This window comes from Mus caroli, chromosome 7 (genome assembly GCF_900094665.2).
Source record: "Mus caroli chromosome 7, CAROLI_EIJ_v1.1, whole genome shotgun sequence".
Classification (NCBI taxonomy): Eukaryota; Metazoa; Chordata; class Mammalia; order Rodentia; family Muridae; genus Mus; species Mus caroli.
Window position 1 is genome coordinate 106,410,097 of NC_034576.1, and position 18,180 is coordinate 106,428,276.

The window sequence follows — 18,180 nt, forward strand, 5'->3', positions numbered from 1 at the left end:
AAACAAACAAACAAACAAAAAACAAAAAAAAAGAAAGAAAGAAAGTTTGAAGTCAGAAAGAACATGATTAAGGATTGCATTACTTCCCCCATACAATCATTATACATTCATAAACAAAAACACAATTACATGTTTGCCTTTGTATACAAGCTAGTATCAAGTCTCTTAGATCTTAAATATAAGTTTGTTATTTGCATTTTACAATGTGACTCAGTTATTCTTTCCCTGTACTGAAGAAAATAATCAAGGATAGAATTTTTTAGTTCCCTGAGCTCTTATAAATTCAGATCCTAATATATCTACCCAGTAATGTCGCACGCCACTTTTGTAATCTAAGTTACTGTTACCTTTAGCTCAATCTTCTCTGACCTCTCTTGTGCCTACTTTCCTCTTACCTGCCTTAAATCCATTATTGTCAGCACTCATATGATTTGAAAAACACAAGTCAATCTCTGTTCCTTCTTTCTATAGCCTATGGCAACCGAGGCAACCTGAAGCTTTTGCATGTAATGCTTTGCTCTTAGAACATTCTCGGTCTCATTAACACACGTTGGCTTTTGATACCATTTCTTATCTCTGCTGAAAGAACACAACCTTAGTGAATTTTACTCTTCCTTCAAACCAGCATGCACCCACTTTTGAGACTCACAATCTCTTTTTTATTAATAAATAGTGAATGTCAGTGAAATTTCCATGAAAATAAGCATATGAAGGCTGACTCAAATTATTTATACTTCTTCAAATACAAACTTAGTTTTACATAAGATGTGTAAAACAACTTTGAAAAAGAATAAAAATGGTTTAAAATGACCCTAGGCTCAGTAAAGTTCCTTAATGCAAGGCTCTGGTATCTATCTCAATAAAATAAATACTAACACACACACACACACACACACATATATGATTTTATGTTATGCATTTATAAACAGCAATCAAAATTTGATGGTGTTTATGATATAGCTAAAGTTTGAGAGACACTAAATAATGATCTCATACAAACCAGGTATAAACGGGGGAAAAGAATATGAATTGTGATCAGCAAAATGTTTAAAATAGGATTTACTTATGGTGGAAACGAACAATTTTGAAGTGTAAAGAAGAGAGAAATATGTGATAAGGGGCAAAATGACAAGAGAAATACATTCTAAAGTCCTATACCACATACAATACAATGATAATAAACAGTTGTAATATGTTATCAAACAGGAAAAATATTTTGAATGGTCGCAAGACAAAACAATTACCAACATGAATATGATAATTACTCTGACTTAATTGAAGCATTTCACACATAGATCAAAATACCACACAGTATTCCATGAATCTGCACAATTATCATATACATGTTATGAATGAATAAAAAATCAAATCGACTACACAAAGCTACAATATCAGTTACATTTCATTTTTCAGATATACTAAAATATTTTTGTTTAAGCATTTAGAAAGAAACTGGATGTAAAATAATAAAGGGGAGGAAAAATAGTTTGAAAAAGTAAATTGGCATAAATTTTATTTTGTTAATATTCTAAAAGACAATTTTGTAAAGCAAAAGTAGTAAGATGGTTTTGGGGGTATCACCTATATAAAGATAAGGTATATTGGCAATATCTCAAAGGTGGGAAGAAAGAATGAGAAATATTTCACTGTAAAGTTTGCATTTATGGAATAAAATAGTATTATTTGTAATACAGTCTAATTCTAGTGCAGAAATAAAAACATATTATAAAAAGAAGTACAAGTTAGAAGTCACTGAAAGAATTAAAATAAAAAATGAAAACAGTTAAAAACCGTGGAGATGGAAGTCATGGTACGACGTCTAGTAAAGGGTGAGTCTGTAAGGCCAATGTGATGAGTGCAGATTTCTGAGAAGAAAGAGTGCCTCAGAGGGGCTTCACTGTGGAGAATGTCATTGACTATATGAGCGAATTTGTGTTCTAATTCATTATTGGTACTTAAAACTAATATACAGAATAATAGATTTCATTAATGTATAGTCATGGGATATAGTATAAAACAAAGCAAATGAAACATCAATGAACAAGTTTCATGGGGAAACAGAATAAAGCTTTACAAATGGCTATTGAATCATTTCAAAAGAAAACCATGTGGTGAGATAGAGCAGTGTGAGACAGGGGAGAGTCCATTGGGTTTCAATTCTCATAGTTGAACTTATATTTATAAAACCATCAAATGAATTCAGAACTGCCCCTGTTTTTCTGTCACTGACCCAGACTAGACACTTAACTTCTTCAGAAACTCTTCTGCTTCTCTTATATATGCATGGTCTTAACGATCCCACAGTTTCTGTTCATAAAGAATTTAATGGTCTTTATCTCCAAACAATGATGTTTTACTTCCTCACTGTTTTTCCAACCTTCTCCCATGATAGACAGATGGACAGATGACAGAGGGATAGATATATGATAGATAGATAGATAGATAGATAGATAGATAGATAGATAGATAGATAGATAGATAGATAGAAGATAGATAGATGGATAGATAGTATCTATATAATATGAAAATGATAATTGGATAGCCAGATGTATTCATTATTTAGATTAATTTATAATTTATAGTTTTATGTAATAATTTACATCCTAATGCTATGAAAAAGTAAATAGATATAAAATCAAGGAGGCTGAACATCCCCAAACTTCCCTGAATTATGATGTAATGATTCACATCATCTTATACAGATAGGAGACGGAGAACACTCCTCTGAATTTGCTTGGTTTTGATGCTGTAAATGATGGGGTTCATAAATGGAGGAAAGAGAAAGTAGACATAGCTCATGGTAATGTGCACCACATGGGGTGCATTCTTTCCAAACCTGTGAATGAAGGTCAGGCCAATCACAGTGATGTAAAAGACCAGGACACAGCTAATGTGGGAGACACAGGTGTTGAGAGCCTTTGCTCTCTCCTCTCCAGAGGCAATGCCCATAACTGTCTTCAGAATGAGGACATAGGAAAAGACAATGATGAGCGCATCGAGGAAGAAAGTCAGGGCAACCAAAACAACTGGATATATGCGGTTAAAGGTAATGTCAGCACATGCCAGTTTCATGACATCTTGGTGGAGGCAGAAGGCATGAGAAAGAACATGGGAACGGCAATATGAGAACCAAAAGAGAGGCAGGATTGGGGGCACAAGAGACAAAAAGCCCCTCAGTACCACCCCAAGTCCTATAGCTATAACCCTGGAATTGGTAAGGATAGAGTTGTAATGCAGAGGTGTGCAGATGGCGACAAATCGATCATAAGACATGGCAAGCAAGACACCTGACTCCACAATGGAAAGGGAGTGAATGATGTAGGCCTGTAAGAAGCAGGCTCCGTGTCTTATCTCTCTATGATCCACCCATAAAACAGCCATTACAGTGGGCATTGTTGTCAGTGTAACTGTGAGGTCTGTGCCCGCCAGCATGGCAAGGAAATAGTACATGGGTTCATGGAGGTTGTGGTCATCCTTGATGAGGTAGAGAAGTGTGCCATTGCCCAGAAGCACAGAGATATAGATGGCAAAGAAGGGGATAGAGATCCAGTGATGAGCTGCTTCCAGTCCTGGGAAGCCAGTCAGCAGAAAGGGGGCAGCACTGATATTGGACCACATAGTGTGCACACTGTGAAACTCAAAGCACTGTTTCTTTACTGTAGTCACTGTCTCCCCTTCCCTCTCCATGCAAATGTTCCATGACTGCCTTGTTCACAGTATTCATGCTCAGCAATAAATATTTCCCATGTGCATTAAAAACATCATTTTTACAGCATCGTGTACCTCTGTCACATGTATGCAAAATGTTTCAATGGTTACAAAACAAATATGATAAATATATCCACAAGGATAAGAATATTTCTTAACTAGATTGGTGTTTGTTTTGTTTGTAAAACTTTTGCTATATTTAAATTTGAATTTTGTTTTGTATTTTTCTATTATAAAAGAGTTATGTTAGAAAACTTTTCTTACTTTTGTTTTGCAATTAAATTATACTTTATTGAATTCTCCCCAAAGCCATTAGCTCTTTATGAAAATACAGGGACATGGCCAGATTATGCAACAAGTATTCTAAAGGCATTCAACATTTTTCTATATTCCACTCATGGAACCCTCACACAAAATTCCACATCTGTCTTGATAATGCTTGCAGAAATAAAATCTGGCACCCTAAGTGTGCTGTGTCTTTCTATAAAGGGAAATTTCTCTTTATTCTACTGACCACATCTCACAGATGTAAGGGAGGAGTCTTCCCTTATTTCTATCCCTGGCCTTCACCAACCCCATAGTCTTGTTGCTGAGTAGTTACCTGTCCTTCACCAGTCCAGATAGGTTCTTCTAAGAGACTGTTGTAGAATCAAGCTAGAAATATACATATGATGAGATCTTTTCCCCAGAGTCTCTCCTTTGCAGATGCTCATGAGACCTCAGAATCTCCCTCCCACTTCTCTGGGTCTCTTAGTTAATGCACTTACGCATTTTAAACATATCCACTGGGTATATGAAGAAAACCAAAGACTCAGAAGCCTACTAACATAGACGGGGTCTCCAAGAGCCTCATAAATACAAGCCTGTCCTTCTTATCACCTTTCTCAATGACCAAAATGATGCTAGTTGCTCTTAGGGTTCCATTTCCCTCTGTTGATGCTGGAACTTATGGTCCCCATTTTAGTTTGTCTTCCCTGCTTGCTTTGGGAAAGTCAGTTCTGGTCCACAAGAACCTCACTGAATGTGTCAACTACCACATGAACTTTAAACCTCAGATGTCTAATCTTTTTCTTAAGATCAGTTTGTTGTTTTTAGTCACATAATTGTCCATTTTGTGTCAGGTTCAGTTTATTAACAGAACTTATACCTTCAGCATGTTATAGAAGAAAAAATTTACCATCATTTTACATGGAACTGCCATTATTGCATATATGTAGTATGTTAAAAGAAACATATGGAATGCAACTCTGGAATTGTGAAACACATCAAAGAGGAAAGAAGGATAATCAGAATGAGAAGAAATTAGAAATATGGAAAATTCTAGCTCAATGCAGAAAAATTCACACTGATGTGGGACCAGGTAAAATTTGATGAATTTAAACAAATAAATCCAAACTGACTACACTAAGGATCTGTGCTACTTGAATGGAAAAAAAATGAGATAAAGCACAATCTAACCATGCATTAGCTTACAAATCATGCAGGGAATTTTGATATTACAGTGAAAATGAAATAAGAGCATGGACATGCAGATAATAGTTATTTGAAGTCATTTTGAATTTAGTAAAGGAGGAATGGATAAGAATATCAAGATGTATTAAAACATGTAATAAATAATGTTAGCTGGATTGAAGGCAAGTATGGTAAGAGTAGCTAAGCATGAATTCCATGACATAAAAAAGAATAGAAGTGGACAATGGAAGATGGTAGATTAACAGAAGACCATAGTGGATAGGATGCCTACACATGCTGTAACTGTGTACTTTGATGAATTTGGGGGGGGGGGGCTGAACTCATCTGTGACTAGCACTCTCATTCTGAAGTGGAACATGACGAAACCTCTCTGCCACTTTCTGGGCCTCTGCTCACCAGTACCAAACCCAGAACAAGTATCCTCAGGGAAGAACATTGAATGAATTTTGCCTGTCTTTCTGAGGAACATCAGTGGAATAACACATTTGTTAGTTTTAGTCTTCATCTCATTGTTCAACACGGTGTTTTTAAGGTTCACTGATGTTTTAGTACAGATATGGCATTTCTAGTGAAGAGTGTCCTAGATACCTCAAAGTATCATCTGTTGTTCTATTGGTAGGTATTTGAGTAGATTATGATTTATCGTCATTACTGATATGCTGATGTAAGCATTCACTGTATGCCTTTGATGAACACACAAAGTGATATTCTATCTTGCTAAAATGGGCTGCAGGGTATGCACAGGATGCACATACTGCTGAACTGCTTTCTACTGGGTGCTACTTTAATCCTCCAGTGGTGAGTGGAGTGCACGTTTTCCATCCCTACAAGCACTTTACCTCTTCGCCCTGTTCACACCTCACCCACCACTGATAGATGCATTCTCATGTCATGTACAGGTGCTAATCTCTAAGATAAACATAGTCCTTTTGTAGTCACTCCTCTTACATCTGGAGGGATGCTGATCCCTAGCGTAAACTTTACAGTCACTCCCTTTGCACCTGGGAAACTTCAATGTACCATATCTGTTATGCTTTACAATTTATGATATTCGCTGTAATATAATTAGTCTAAGCTCAACCAGACATTACATTCAGATTCAACACCTCTCTTGTGTGGTGGATTCTGTCTGTCGTCATCTGACTCTTTGCCTATCTGCTTGAGAGACTCGTTCTTACGCAGGCACAGAAAAAGAAGGTCTGCGGCATTCTCACACTGCATTGTGAATTTCAAATTATACTTTCTGGATGATAAGTGAAAACTGAGTAGCTTTTCATAAATATACTCACCATTTGAAAATGTTTTATGTGAAAAGGTGTCTTTCCTGGACTTTGCTTCATTGTATAAAAGGATCATTGGTCTTTCTTAAATGCATTTCAAGATGTTCTTTACATATTCTATAGATAAGTCCATTGGGAGAGTATAATACTGACATGCAATTCAGACAATCTTCTTCATTAGCTAGTGATATTTTTCCCAATCAGTTTAATATTCATATTTTTATGTAGACCCTACATCAGTTGTGTTGTGTTTTTACATGTTATATAATTTTGATTTCATTTAAAACCAAATTGAGAGAGAGAGAGAGAGAGAGAGAGAGAGAGAGAGAGAGAGAGAAAGAGAGAGAGAGAGAGAGCACTGTTAAAAGCCTGTTTGTATGGTATGGTATTTATTCAATTAGCTTGTGTCATATTTCTTTCTTATTTTAAAACATGTTTCTTTATGTTTCAGATTCATGTTACAAGACCAGAGGTGCTTGTTTGTTTTGCTTGGCTATTGCATTCCGTATGTAAATAGGTCAGCTATTCTATTTCTCTATTATCAAGCCAGTTGCTCAACCTGATAAAAGAAAATAAAAGGAGCCAAGAGAAAATACTTTGAAAAATATTTGTTATATAAACATAGCATTTCTACCCAATCCTATGAAACACCCAGACTCTAATTAGAGAAGCTGGAATACAACAAGATACTTTTACTTTCAGTGAAGTATTTTGACTAAGATTTGCTGCATGAAATGAAGTGTGATGTCTGATTCTAATTTTACTGGCCTTATCAACATATAAATAGAGTAATGACATCATAAATAACTAAGTCCACTTTTATTACTAGCCAGGTTAAACAAATCTAATGGTTAAGGTGGGAAACTATTTATTAAGGGTGTATAAAAATCTGTCATTCATGTCATTAAACTGACATGTAAAAACATGTTTATACCCATAGATTAATGCTTGCCATCCATGTTATTAAACTGACATGTAAATAGTTATATTTATACCCATAGATTAATGCTGGTATCTAGCATTTGGTCAGAGAAGCTTTTTTTTGCAATGGGTGGAAGTTAACAAAGAGACTCATAGACTAGTGAGTACTCAGAAAAAGTGTCTCTAACTGCTCAGCAGATAGGAGGCCTACAGCACCCCCTCAAAGGCTCATAGGACATTTCAGAAGAAAGGATGGGTCATCCATATGTGATTATCAACCTTGGTTTTCAACTTGATAACTGCAAGAACGAGCTGAACCCCAAGTAGCAAAGGTGTTCGTAAGAGGATCATTGAGGTGGAATGTCCACATTAAATCTGGGCCATACCTTTGGGTGACAGTCTAGATAAAGACACAGAAAAAAGAAACTTTTCCTCTTTGCCTACTTGCCTTCACTCTCTCTGGAAAGTTAATTTATCCTCTTGGGAGGCTCTCCTTTGATGGTGTTAGAACCTACTTCTTTAAGTTTCTAACATTGCTGAAGTCAACTTCTCTATAAGGATCTCCTGAGTATCCAGCACCAGATTAGGCTGCTGAAACATCTAGTGTTACTGGATTCGTTAGAGTTCTTTAGGAAAAAAGAACTTAATGAGTGTGTGTTTGTGTGTGTGTGTGTGTGTGTGTGTGTGTGTGTGTGTGTGTAGTGTATTATAGTGGCTTATAGGCTGTGGTATGGTAAGTCTACCAACAGCAGGTCTAAGAATCCAGTAGGTGTTCAGTCCATGAGGCATGTCTTAGCTGGTCTTCAGTATATGCCAAAATTCTGAAGAAATAGACTCTAATACCAATAAGGAAATGGATTCATCAGCCAGAAAGAGAAAGAATAAACAGGAAAAGAGAACAAGCTTTCTTCTTCCATGTCACTCCAGGAGAAGGTGTGACCCAGGATAAAGGTGGATCCTCACATCTCAGAAGATCTTGATTAAAAGTGGGTGTTCCCATGGATAAAGAAAATGGGGTAATCCTCACAATGGAATACTATTCAGCTACTAAAAGCAAAGACATCATGAATTTTACAGTCAAACAGATTGGACTTGAGAATATCAACCTGAGTAAGGCAACCTAGTCCGAAAAGGACATGCATGCTATATACTCACTTATATGTGGATATTAGCCATAAAATGCAGGTAATACGCTACACTCCACATACCCATAAAAACTAAACAAGAAGGAAGGTCCTCGTGAAGAAGCTTAAATCTAACATAGTAGAGGGAATAAAATAGTCATACGAGGTAGATGGAGGAAGGAACCTGGGGGAGGGGGAGAAGGAGATAAACGAGGGGGGGGGTCAGATATGAGGAAGAGCAGAAGAAATGGCAAGATGTCCATGAAAATGAATGGAAATCAGCAACTAATGGGGGTGATGATGTGGGGCCATCTCCAGGATGAGACAGAGACCTGAGATAAGAAAGACACCCAGGAATCAATGGGGATGACCTTAGCTGCTACTCACAAGCCTGGGGATATGGAACCAGAAGAGGCCACCTCCTGTAGCCAAGCAGTAACCCTAGTGGAGTAATAGACACAAACCCAACTACAAAACTGTCAACACAAAATTTATCCTGTCTACAAGTAATGCCGGAATGTGGGATTGAGCAGACTGAGGGAATGACCAACCAATAACTGGCCCAGCTTAAGACCCATCCCATGGGCAACCATCAATCCCTGACACTATTAATAAAATTGTTATGCTTGTAGACAGGAGCATGTTGTCCTCTGAGAGGCTCTACCCATCAGCTTACCCAGACAGATACAGACATTCAATTATATTACCTTAAGTAATGCTTAGTTTTCAAATAAAAATAATAACTGTGTCATAATTACACACAACATGGTATAATATCCTCTGTATAACTGCAAATGATATATTTGTATTATAAATTTTAGAGTAGGTGACAATGTCTCTTAAGAGATATTCTATTACTATCTCATACTTAAATATGATAATCGTTAATATTCTTTTATATGTGGTGATATATTATATGATAATGAAATCTAGGAAATTAAACATAAATATTTGTATAAACACATTCTTAACAGAATACAACAGAAACACTAATGTGAATTATAATCCTTGTTTCTGCAACTAATCATGTGACCTTAGCTTAAATTTATAATAACCTTCATCTACTACCCATTCAGTATTTCCTTTACTTTCACTAAGCACTTCAGTGTGACTTGCCTCCTTTCCTGTAGGAGTAACCCATATCTTCACTTGTGACAGGTCTATGCCCTTTGTTGCCTTGCCTGGATTAGGTTGTTGCAGCTTCCCATTCACTTTAATCACAGAATATGGTAGCACCAACAGATTCTGTAAAGGATATTCTGCTCTCCAAACAAACAAAAAATCCTTTCTCCATCCATGTAGACAACCATCTCTATTTCCCCTTAGTAATACTGATCAGTCACCCCTCCTTATATAATCATTCCTTTTTGTCCCTGTTGGCTTGAAAGCATCAGAAACTTAAGTGGTCATGGACAAGTCACAGTATCCAATTCAATACAATGTTTGTTGTGTACCCTGGTAGGAGTGTTCCCTACTCTAGAACTGTCTAAGTCAGGATTTCTATTCCTGTACAAAAATCATGACCAAGAAGCAAGTTGGAGAGGAAAAGGTTTATTCAGTTTGCACTTCCATATTGTTGTTCATCACCAAAGGAAGTCAGGACTGGAACTCAAGCAGGTCAGGAAGCAGGAGCTGACGCAGAAGCCATGGAAGATGTTACTTACTGGCTGCTACTCCTGGCTTCCCAGCTTGCTTTATTATAGAACCTAGGACTACCAGACCAGGAATGGCACCACCCACTATGGACCCTCCCCACTTGATCACTAATTGAGAAAATGTCTTACACCTGGGTCTCGTGGAGGCCCACCTGAAGTTCCTTTCTCTGTGATAACTCCAGCTTGGTTCAAGTTGACACACAAAACCAGCCAGTACAAGAACAAATACTACTAGACCCACAGAATTTCAGGTCACTGAAACAGGAAGCAAATATTGTCTTAGTGATTTAGTATGGGTGATAATGAGAGGAACTATTTCCTTTTCCACCCCTAGATTTCTGGACCATATATCCTGCCTTCTGAAGAACCCTGCCTCAGAACTCCAGGCTACCTAATTAGAGCTGTCCACTCACTCACAATATACTCACTCATTTATACTTCTAAAGAACTCAGCCTATAACAGAAAAACAATGCATCCAGTGGCTTGGTCATCTGTGAATGTATAAGGCTGCTTTCTTAACAATAGTACAAATGTCTGGATAGGATATTATTACAAGGTAACTCTCATTTCAAAGAAAACAGATCCCCTTCTCTTCTTTAATTTACATATTTTTTCCATTTCATAGGAAAGATACCTAATTGTTCGGTTTATATTTCTATAGCATAATAGAAATAATTCACTGATCTAGCAATAGGTAGGAAGTCAATGCTGAAGGACCGAGAAAAATATTAGAGACTGCTAATAAAACTCCCATATCCTCAAGATTCAGCAAACTCACAGGGGAGACAGATGAGAAGGGAGGGCAGGCAGTGAAGGAAAGGCAGTGAACAGCCCAAATTACACATGGTCCCTAAGGAGAGGTTCCCAAAATAAATACCCCTACTAGCCAGGCTCTCATGCAGTCTCTAAAAAAGAAACAACAAATAGACGTCATGACTAAATCCTTCTCAAAGCTGAATTTCTGAAGTTTCTAACAATGTCCCCAAAGAATGGACAAGGTCAAAATCTCAGGTCAATGAGGTTACATAATAAATTTTCTCTCTAGGATCTATTGCAGGAGCCAGAGCATGGGGAGATAGTTTCTCTGCTAGGGAAAAACAATACCAGTACTTGCCAAATCTGTCAGCAATAGTCTTGAGTCATAAACCTTTCCTACACCTCTACATTGAGAGTGAAGTAGTTTATAGAAATGACAGGCCAGTTGGTCTGTGTGGGTAAGTGATTTAAGGAAATGCTTATAGCTGGGAATACCAGATGGTGTTAGAAATGTAGGAAAGGTAATTTATCAATGACTCTTAAACAGAATACAAGCTAGATCCTGGGCAAATGGACTAAGCTTGAAGAGATATCCTATTGAGAAGGTGATGAAGCACTTTGGAAAGAGGAAAGAATGTCAGGACAGAAGGGAGGCAAAGAGACCAAAGGAAGGTGGATGTGAATGTGAACTGTTCAAACCTGAAAGAGGTCTCTATCGATCTATGGGGATGCCTAGTTTATATAGATGAGCTTGAAAATTCTCATCAACAAAACAATCCCATTCTAAGGCAGAGACTTATAAAGGGTGAGTGGCTGAGAGGGTGAGCAATAATCTTGAATTTACTAATGATTCCTCCACTCTGCCCAGATCTCACAGATGCGTATGTGTACCACAGAGCCAGCTCTGAGGAAAAAGAGCAGAAGTGCTCAGTGTTTGTAAAAAGAGAAAGGCAGAAAGCTCGTTTGTGGTGCTGAAGATCCCACTTATGCCTTAAGCCTGTGTGATCCACAATGGATAAAAGGGACTCTGGTGATTGTCATCCATCTATGATATGAACCTGTTACCTGGAAGACCTGGAGTGATGTAAGTACTCTGCAAAATGAAATGAGTATGTGATACTGCGGTTGGCTGAGAGAGATGAAAACTAGAATCATTTATTTGCTGCATTTATGTCTTTTCAGGATCTTCCCTTTATACCTTGTCTTTGTTGTTTTCTTCCTTTTTCTCATTTATTCTTCTATCAATACTTACAGGACATTAATGTAACAAATAATAGTTCTACTGTAACATCCCAGCTGTTTTATGATGTTCACAATATTGTGGAATTCAAATACACAAAAGTTTTATTCATCAATCTTGCAATTTTAACTCTCCATAAGCTACATACTTCTGAGTTGTTCCATGACAGGAAAGAATTAGCTATTTCTATATTTCTCACATGTTGAAAAGGCCCCTCTCTCCCCCAACTTCTCCTAGTCTAAATGGTGCAGGGTCAATATCATCTCTAGCAACATCAGAACTTCCCACTCACTACTCCTCAACTTTTACTTGTCCAGCAAGGCATACTATATGCTGCCCAAACGAAATCTAGTCTAGCAGGTTTTTTTTTTCTTGAAGTCACACCCCCCTGAATTGTCTTATTTTCCCTCATAGGCTTCATAAGAAAAATCACTTGACAAATCTCAGGGTAAATGCTACAGATTTGTGCCTACTGCAATTTTAGTAATAATAAATTTCAATATGATAAAACATTCTCTTTTCTGACTCTAATCTGTTCTTGTATTTAATGTGAAAAGCATGATAAAGAAATCATTGGCACCTTTTATAAATTACAATCCTCGATCTCAAGTGGCTCCCCAAGTTCATTGCCATTAAGAAATAGCAGTAGTGGAACAGCAACCAAATTCTGAAGAGTGGAGCTCAGTGATCTTGGAGACACATTTTCATGATGAAGGTGGGTCCATGAGTAATTTCTAAAGCTCACTAAGTTATGACTTGACAGCATGTGAGATGCACAGTCCACACGAGATATGGAAGAAGGTAGTCACATTATCTCTGTCTGATGCCAGAAGATGAATGCCTCCCTCCAATAATACCTTAGAATTCAGGAAGCTTTCTCAATTTATTTACATTCCATCAGACTCTTCAGTTATTGAAACATCATCCATGTGGTCATGTCTGAATAATCAATTTCTAATTTGCTTCTCAAAGTAGCTGATATGTAACAGCCGTTGTCTGATGTTATCAAATAGTGCCTCCAAGTGATCATCATAGACTTGGTTTATTGTTCATTTTTATAAGTATTTAATAAAACTCTGAAATTTTGAGAAGAGCTCATAGGAAACTAAAGTACTACACCATTTGATAACTTGGAGGCTCATTTGTTTGGGGGAAATACACATACAGGTCAGTGTTATATCATTTTTTACCCTCCCAAAAAACTTTAGACCTTTACCAATGCGAAAATTACTTATAAGCATATTCTATATAGCCAACCCTATGTCTATTTACAATTTTCTTTACATTATTTTGCAGTCAAATGTTCATGCCTAGTCTTTGAACAATGCTTAGATGCTTTCTGGCATTCTGTCTCATTTATTCTGGGGAATCTTTGGGTCTATTCTAAATACCAATATTCAGGATGAGGAGTACCATGCAAATAGCCCTGTAAGTACCAACACTATTAACACACTACTGAACTATACCTCATTTTCTTTGGAGAATGGGATTTACAAACATTTCACCTAAGTCTACCCTTCACAGATAGGTTATGTCTAATGTACATTTCAATGATGTGAGCCCTGGGAGTATATGTAGTTGTTCTTGACATATCCTGTTTTCCCATACCTAGAAAGCTCCCGGGAATGATTGAATTATCATTGTTATTGGAAAGCAGGACCGCTGATCATCCACACAGCAAGTAGCATCATCAAGGGGCAAATCCTAAAGAACTATATTTGATCTTCTTATCTGATGGGATATTTCTGTCAGCAATGCCTTCAATGTGGCTCAACATTTCCTCTTCCCCATTCCTGCTCACAGGGTTCCCAGGTCTGGAGAAAGCCCATCACCTGATTTCCCTCCCATTACTGATGGCCTATATCTCCATATTGCTTGGCAACGGCACCCTCCTTTTCCTCATTAAGGATGACCATAACCTCCATGAGCCCATGTATTATTTCTTAGGTATGTTGGCAGCTACAGATCTTGGAGTAACATTGACCACCATGCCCACAGTGCTGAGTGTACTATGGTTAAATCACAGGGAAATTGGCCATGGAGCCTGCTTCTCTCAGGCCTATTTTATCCACACTCTCTCTATTGTGGAGTCAGGGGTCTTGCTTGCCATGGCCTATGACCGTTTCATTGCCATTCGCAACCCATTAAGGTATACCACCATCCTTACGGATACTAAGGTAATAAAGATTGGCATATGCGTAGTGATGAGGGCTGGTCTGTCAATCATGCCAATAATCATTCGCCTGCATTGGTTTCCCTATTGTCGCTCCCATGTACTCTCCCATGCTTTCTGTCTACACCAAGATGTCATCAAGCTAGCCTGTGCTGACATCACATTCAATCGTCTCTATCCTGTTGTGGTTGTATTTGCAATGGTCTTGCTAGATTTCCTGATCATCTTCTTCTCCTACGTTTTGATTCTCAAGACTGTCATGGGCATTGCTTCTACAGATGAAAGGGCCAAGGCTCTCAACACATGTGTCTCCCACATCTGTTGCATCTTGGTCTTCTATGTCACTGTGGTTGGTCTGACATTTATTCACAGGTTTGGAAAGAATGTTCCTCATGTCGTCCACATCACAATGAGCTACGTCTACTTTCTTTTCCCCCCATTTATGAACCCTGTCATCTATAGCATTAAGACCAAACAGATTCAGAGTGGTTTGCTTCGCTTATTCTCCCTGCCTTGTTCTAAAACATGACTCTGACTGTTCCTGGAATGTAAATATAGTGACAGTGTTGCAGGAAGAAGTACCCACGCAAAATACTTTAGTAGAGACATACTAACTCCTCTGCTATTTGATTACTATTTATTGCTAACTTGATATGCCATAATGTATTCACAATGCTAAATGCTATGTCAAAATCTCACTTGATCTTAACTATTTCCCTAAGGTAACTTAAACCATTTGATGAGCTTATGACACTCAACAAGTACACACATATATGGCTTTTGAAACTAGACCATACTATCCTATGTCATACCTGCTTGGGTCAAAGCCCATCATTCACCATGTGTTCTCCATACACTGGGCCTCCTATATGTAATTCTGCTCATATGCAGCTGGCTAATGGTTCTAGAAAACTATCTTGAGTATAATGAGCCAGTCTCAGCCTCAGTTGAGGATGATTGATCTGGGAAAAGTGTGTCCATGAACAGTCTACTCAGTTTCAATATTTATAAACATTTATCAAATAATACCATTAATAACAATTTTAAAGCAGAAATATAATCCTAGACCAGATAACCACCATCTTAAAATATTTGGTTCCAGATACTACTGAATAGACATAAATGTATTTTTATTTATCAAAAATGCATAAAATGTCCTGTTTGGAGAACAAGATGGTTAGCACTAGATGGGAGATCAGGTACACAGAATTCCAGAGCCTGGCATCCTGGTCATATGTCTGGGATGGGAAAAACATAGTCAATGGCTATTACTGGAAGAAAAATTATCTTTTCTTTCCCCAAACAGGTATTATGGCCTCTTAAAGAACCAGTACATATAATCCAAAAGATAAGTTTTAAATGTTCCAAAATAAAAAACATTCTCATGAGCAGACTCACAGGACTAAAATGCTAGGATAATTACTCAGCCAGAGCCATGATGAATCACTTATCTTCCAGTGTCTGGGCTCTGGCACATTAGCCTTCCCAGTGACCTCTACTAGCTGCATCTACACTTCAGAAAGGTGATCATTTTTTCAAACTTCTGGGAATTACTACTAACTTAAAGAAAAGAAAAAAATCTTTACAGCAGTTTCCAAGCTAGTAGGAAATTTTTATCTTATCTGCCCAGTGAACTATTTCTTGTTTTATATTGTTCTGCAACTTGGCTTTATGTTCCGATTTTGTGTAAAAGCTATGTTTCTCCTTTTATAGCTCCAAGAATTTGTTCCATAGACAGTACAGAATAAAATAATTTAGTAATTGCTGTGCTACAGAACTTACCAAATAGATTATTTTTAATAAAATATAATTTTTATTAAACCAATGAAAGTAAGTTTAAGTGACTGGTTTTCTTTGTCTGTGTGACTGTCTGTTACCTCCTGCCTATGTTTCTTCTATTTTGTCTAATGATGTGTTCCAAAGTGTGGACAATGAAGCATCATCTAGAAACTTCAAAAATATGAGGGCTTGGCTGTGCCTCAGATAATGGAGTCCTTGCCTGGCATATATAAAGCATTTGATTCATCCCTCAACAGCACATAAAACTATACAGAGTGGAGATGCACACCTACAATCCCTGCACTTAGGAGGCAGAGGCAAGATGAGCAGTAGTTCAACATTATTCTACCTACGTAGAAAGTTTCAGACCAGAGTGTAATGCATGGGTCCTGTCTCAAAAATAATTTGAAAAAAAAAAAAAAAAGTTTGATTTTTTTCTCTCTCAGAATGAATTCAGGGGCAATCTATCCTATATCAAAGTAATCATTTCTCCATTCTCCCTGAAGTCATTCTGCCCTTGAACTCTGTTCCATCCAGCTATTAGGGATATTACAATAACAGTATTTTATAAGATCTATAAATTGATATATATGATGGATACCATCTTGAGTGTCATTTCGTCATTTACATTTTCTATCATTCTTCTTTGTTTTGCTTTTTGTGGTGTCTAAATCTTTTTAGGTATTTTCACATTTCACCCAGAAAGGAAGTTGTAATAGGTAACAGGATGAAGACATGTCAGGCTATGAGAAAATTTCTATCAAGTGGTTGGGAATATACTGAGGCAGGATAGAACCAAAGAACGTTATCCAGTGGTCACATAAAATAAAGTCAGGTTTGCACCTACAGTGTGGAGCAGGACTTGAAACAACCTATCAAAACCAAAGAGCAACAAGCAGATTGTCACTGCTGTCTTGAGGAATCTCTATGCCCTACTATTCTTTGGTATGAATAGTATAAGTAGGTAACAAGTGATCTCATCCTGCTTGCTCTCAGTTGGGGAACAAAGAGATATTCTTGCTGCTGTGGAAAGGTAGAGAGATGTTTTGCTCCAGAAAACATTGGTTAACCCTTTTAACACTAGGGGACTCTCACAAGGTGTCTGTTATTAGGGGACTCTCAGAAGATGTCTGTTATTAGGGAATTCTCCCAAGGTGTCTGTTATGGTTCAAAGAACACTTCTGTCCTGTTTTTCACCATTTTGCCTACAGAAACTAATTTATCTGTACAAAAATGGTATAATGAGCAGTATTTCTGCATAGTTCCAGGTACACAAGGGTGGATTTATTGTTCATTTGCAGCTATACCTTAGTAATATGTAGAAGACACTTTAAGACATTTGGATTAAGGAACACATTAGGACGGCTCTGAAAGCTTTTGTTCATGTTTCCTGTTAGATATGAATATCAGTTAGACTTCCCAGGTTTCAATAATGACAGATGTCCATTCTCCAACTTTAACAAGGTAATTGTGACACTTGTATTAAAGTGTCAGGCACACTCCCAAACAGAACTGGGGCCAGATATCTGTAGTAACAGTTGTGAGAGTATGATAAGCTCCTGGGATCAACATCAATGTGCAGCTGCTGGCAGAGGCCAGCTGAAGTGACAGAAGCATATGACCCTGGATAAAGTTAAGGGCTCAATAGCAAACAGCCTGTTGATTTGAGATTAGATTACACATTAAGCCTTGAGAGTAGAACAATAGTGGGAAATCTGCTTTAATAGCAGTTCAACTTCCTGTCTAGAAACATAGTAACAACTTAGTCTATTGTTGATAAGGTCAGCCCCCTGCCTCAATGCCCAGAAGGAGCAGAGACTCTTTGTAATAAAATATTCCACCACTATTTTGCATAAAACCAGAATGATATAGTCAGATAAATTCACTCTTTAGACTATATTGCTGCATTTCTGGAGCACAAGCAAAGCCTTACATCTCTCCCACACCTTGAAGCTTTCTAATAAATTGTGTGTGAAATTGGCAGTAGTCAGAGGACAAGAGCACAGCTGCACAGAGGACAGGAGCACAGCTGCACACAGGACAGGAGCACAGCTGCACACAGGACAGGAG

The 18,180-nt window shown here is 37.6% G+C and overlaps 2 protein-coding genes across 2 annotated transcripts; one reads left to right on the top strand and one right to left on the bottom strand.

Moving 5' to 3' along the window:
* Window positions 1-2,694: 2,694 nt before the first annotated feature.
* LOC110299124 (olfactory receptor 51B2-like) lies at window positions 2,695-4,342 on the bottom strand. Its single transcript, XM_021168732.1, has one exon. The coding sequence runs from the start codon at window positions 3,685-3,687 to the stop codon at window positions 2,695-2,697; it is 993 nt and encodes a 330-aa protein (XP_021024391.1). The 5' UTR covers window positions 3,688-4,342.
* A 9,477-nt stretch (window positions 4,343-13,819) lies between these two features.
* LOC110299090 (olfactory receptor 51B6) lies at window positions 13,820-14,913 on the top strand. Its single transcript, XM_021168693.1, has one exon. It carries the CDS (start codon window positions 13,913-13,915, stop codon window positions 14,858-14,860), a length of 948 nt encoding a protein of 315 aa, XP_021024352.1. The 5' UTR covers window positions 13,820-13,912; the 3' UTR covers window positions 14,861-14,913.
* The last annotated feature ends 3,267 nt before the right edge of the window (window positions 14,914-18,180 follow it).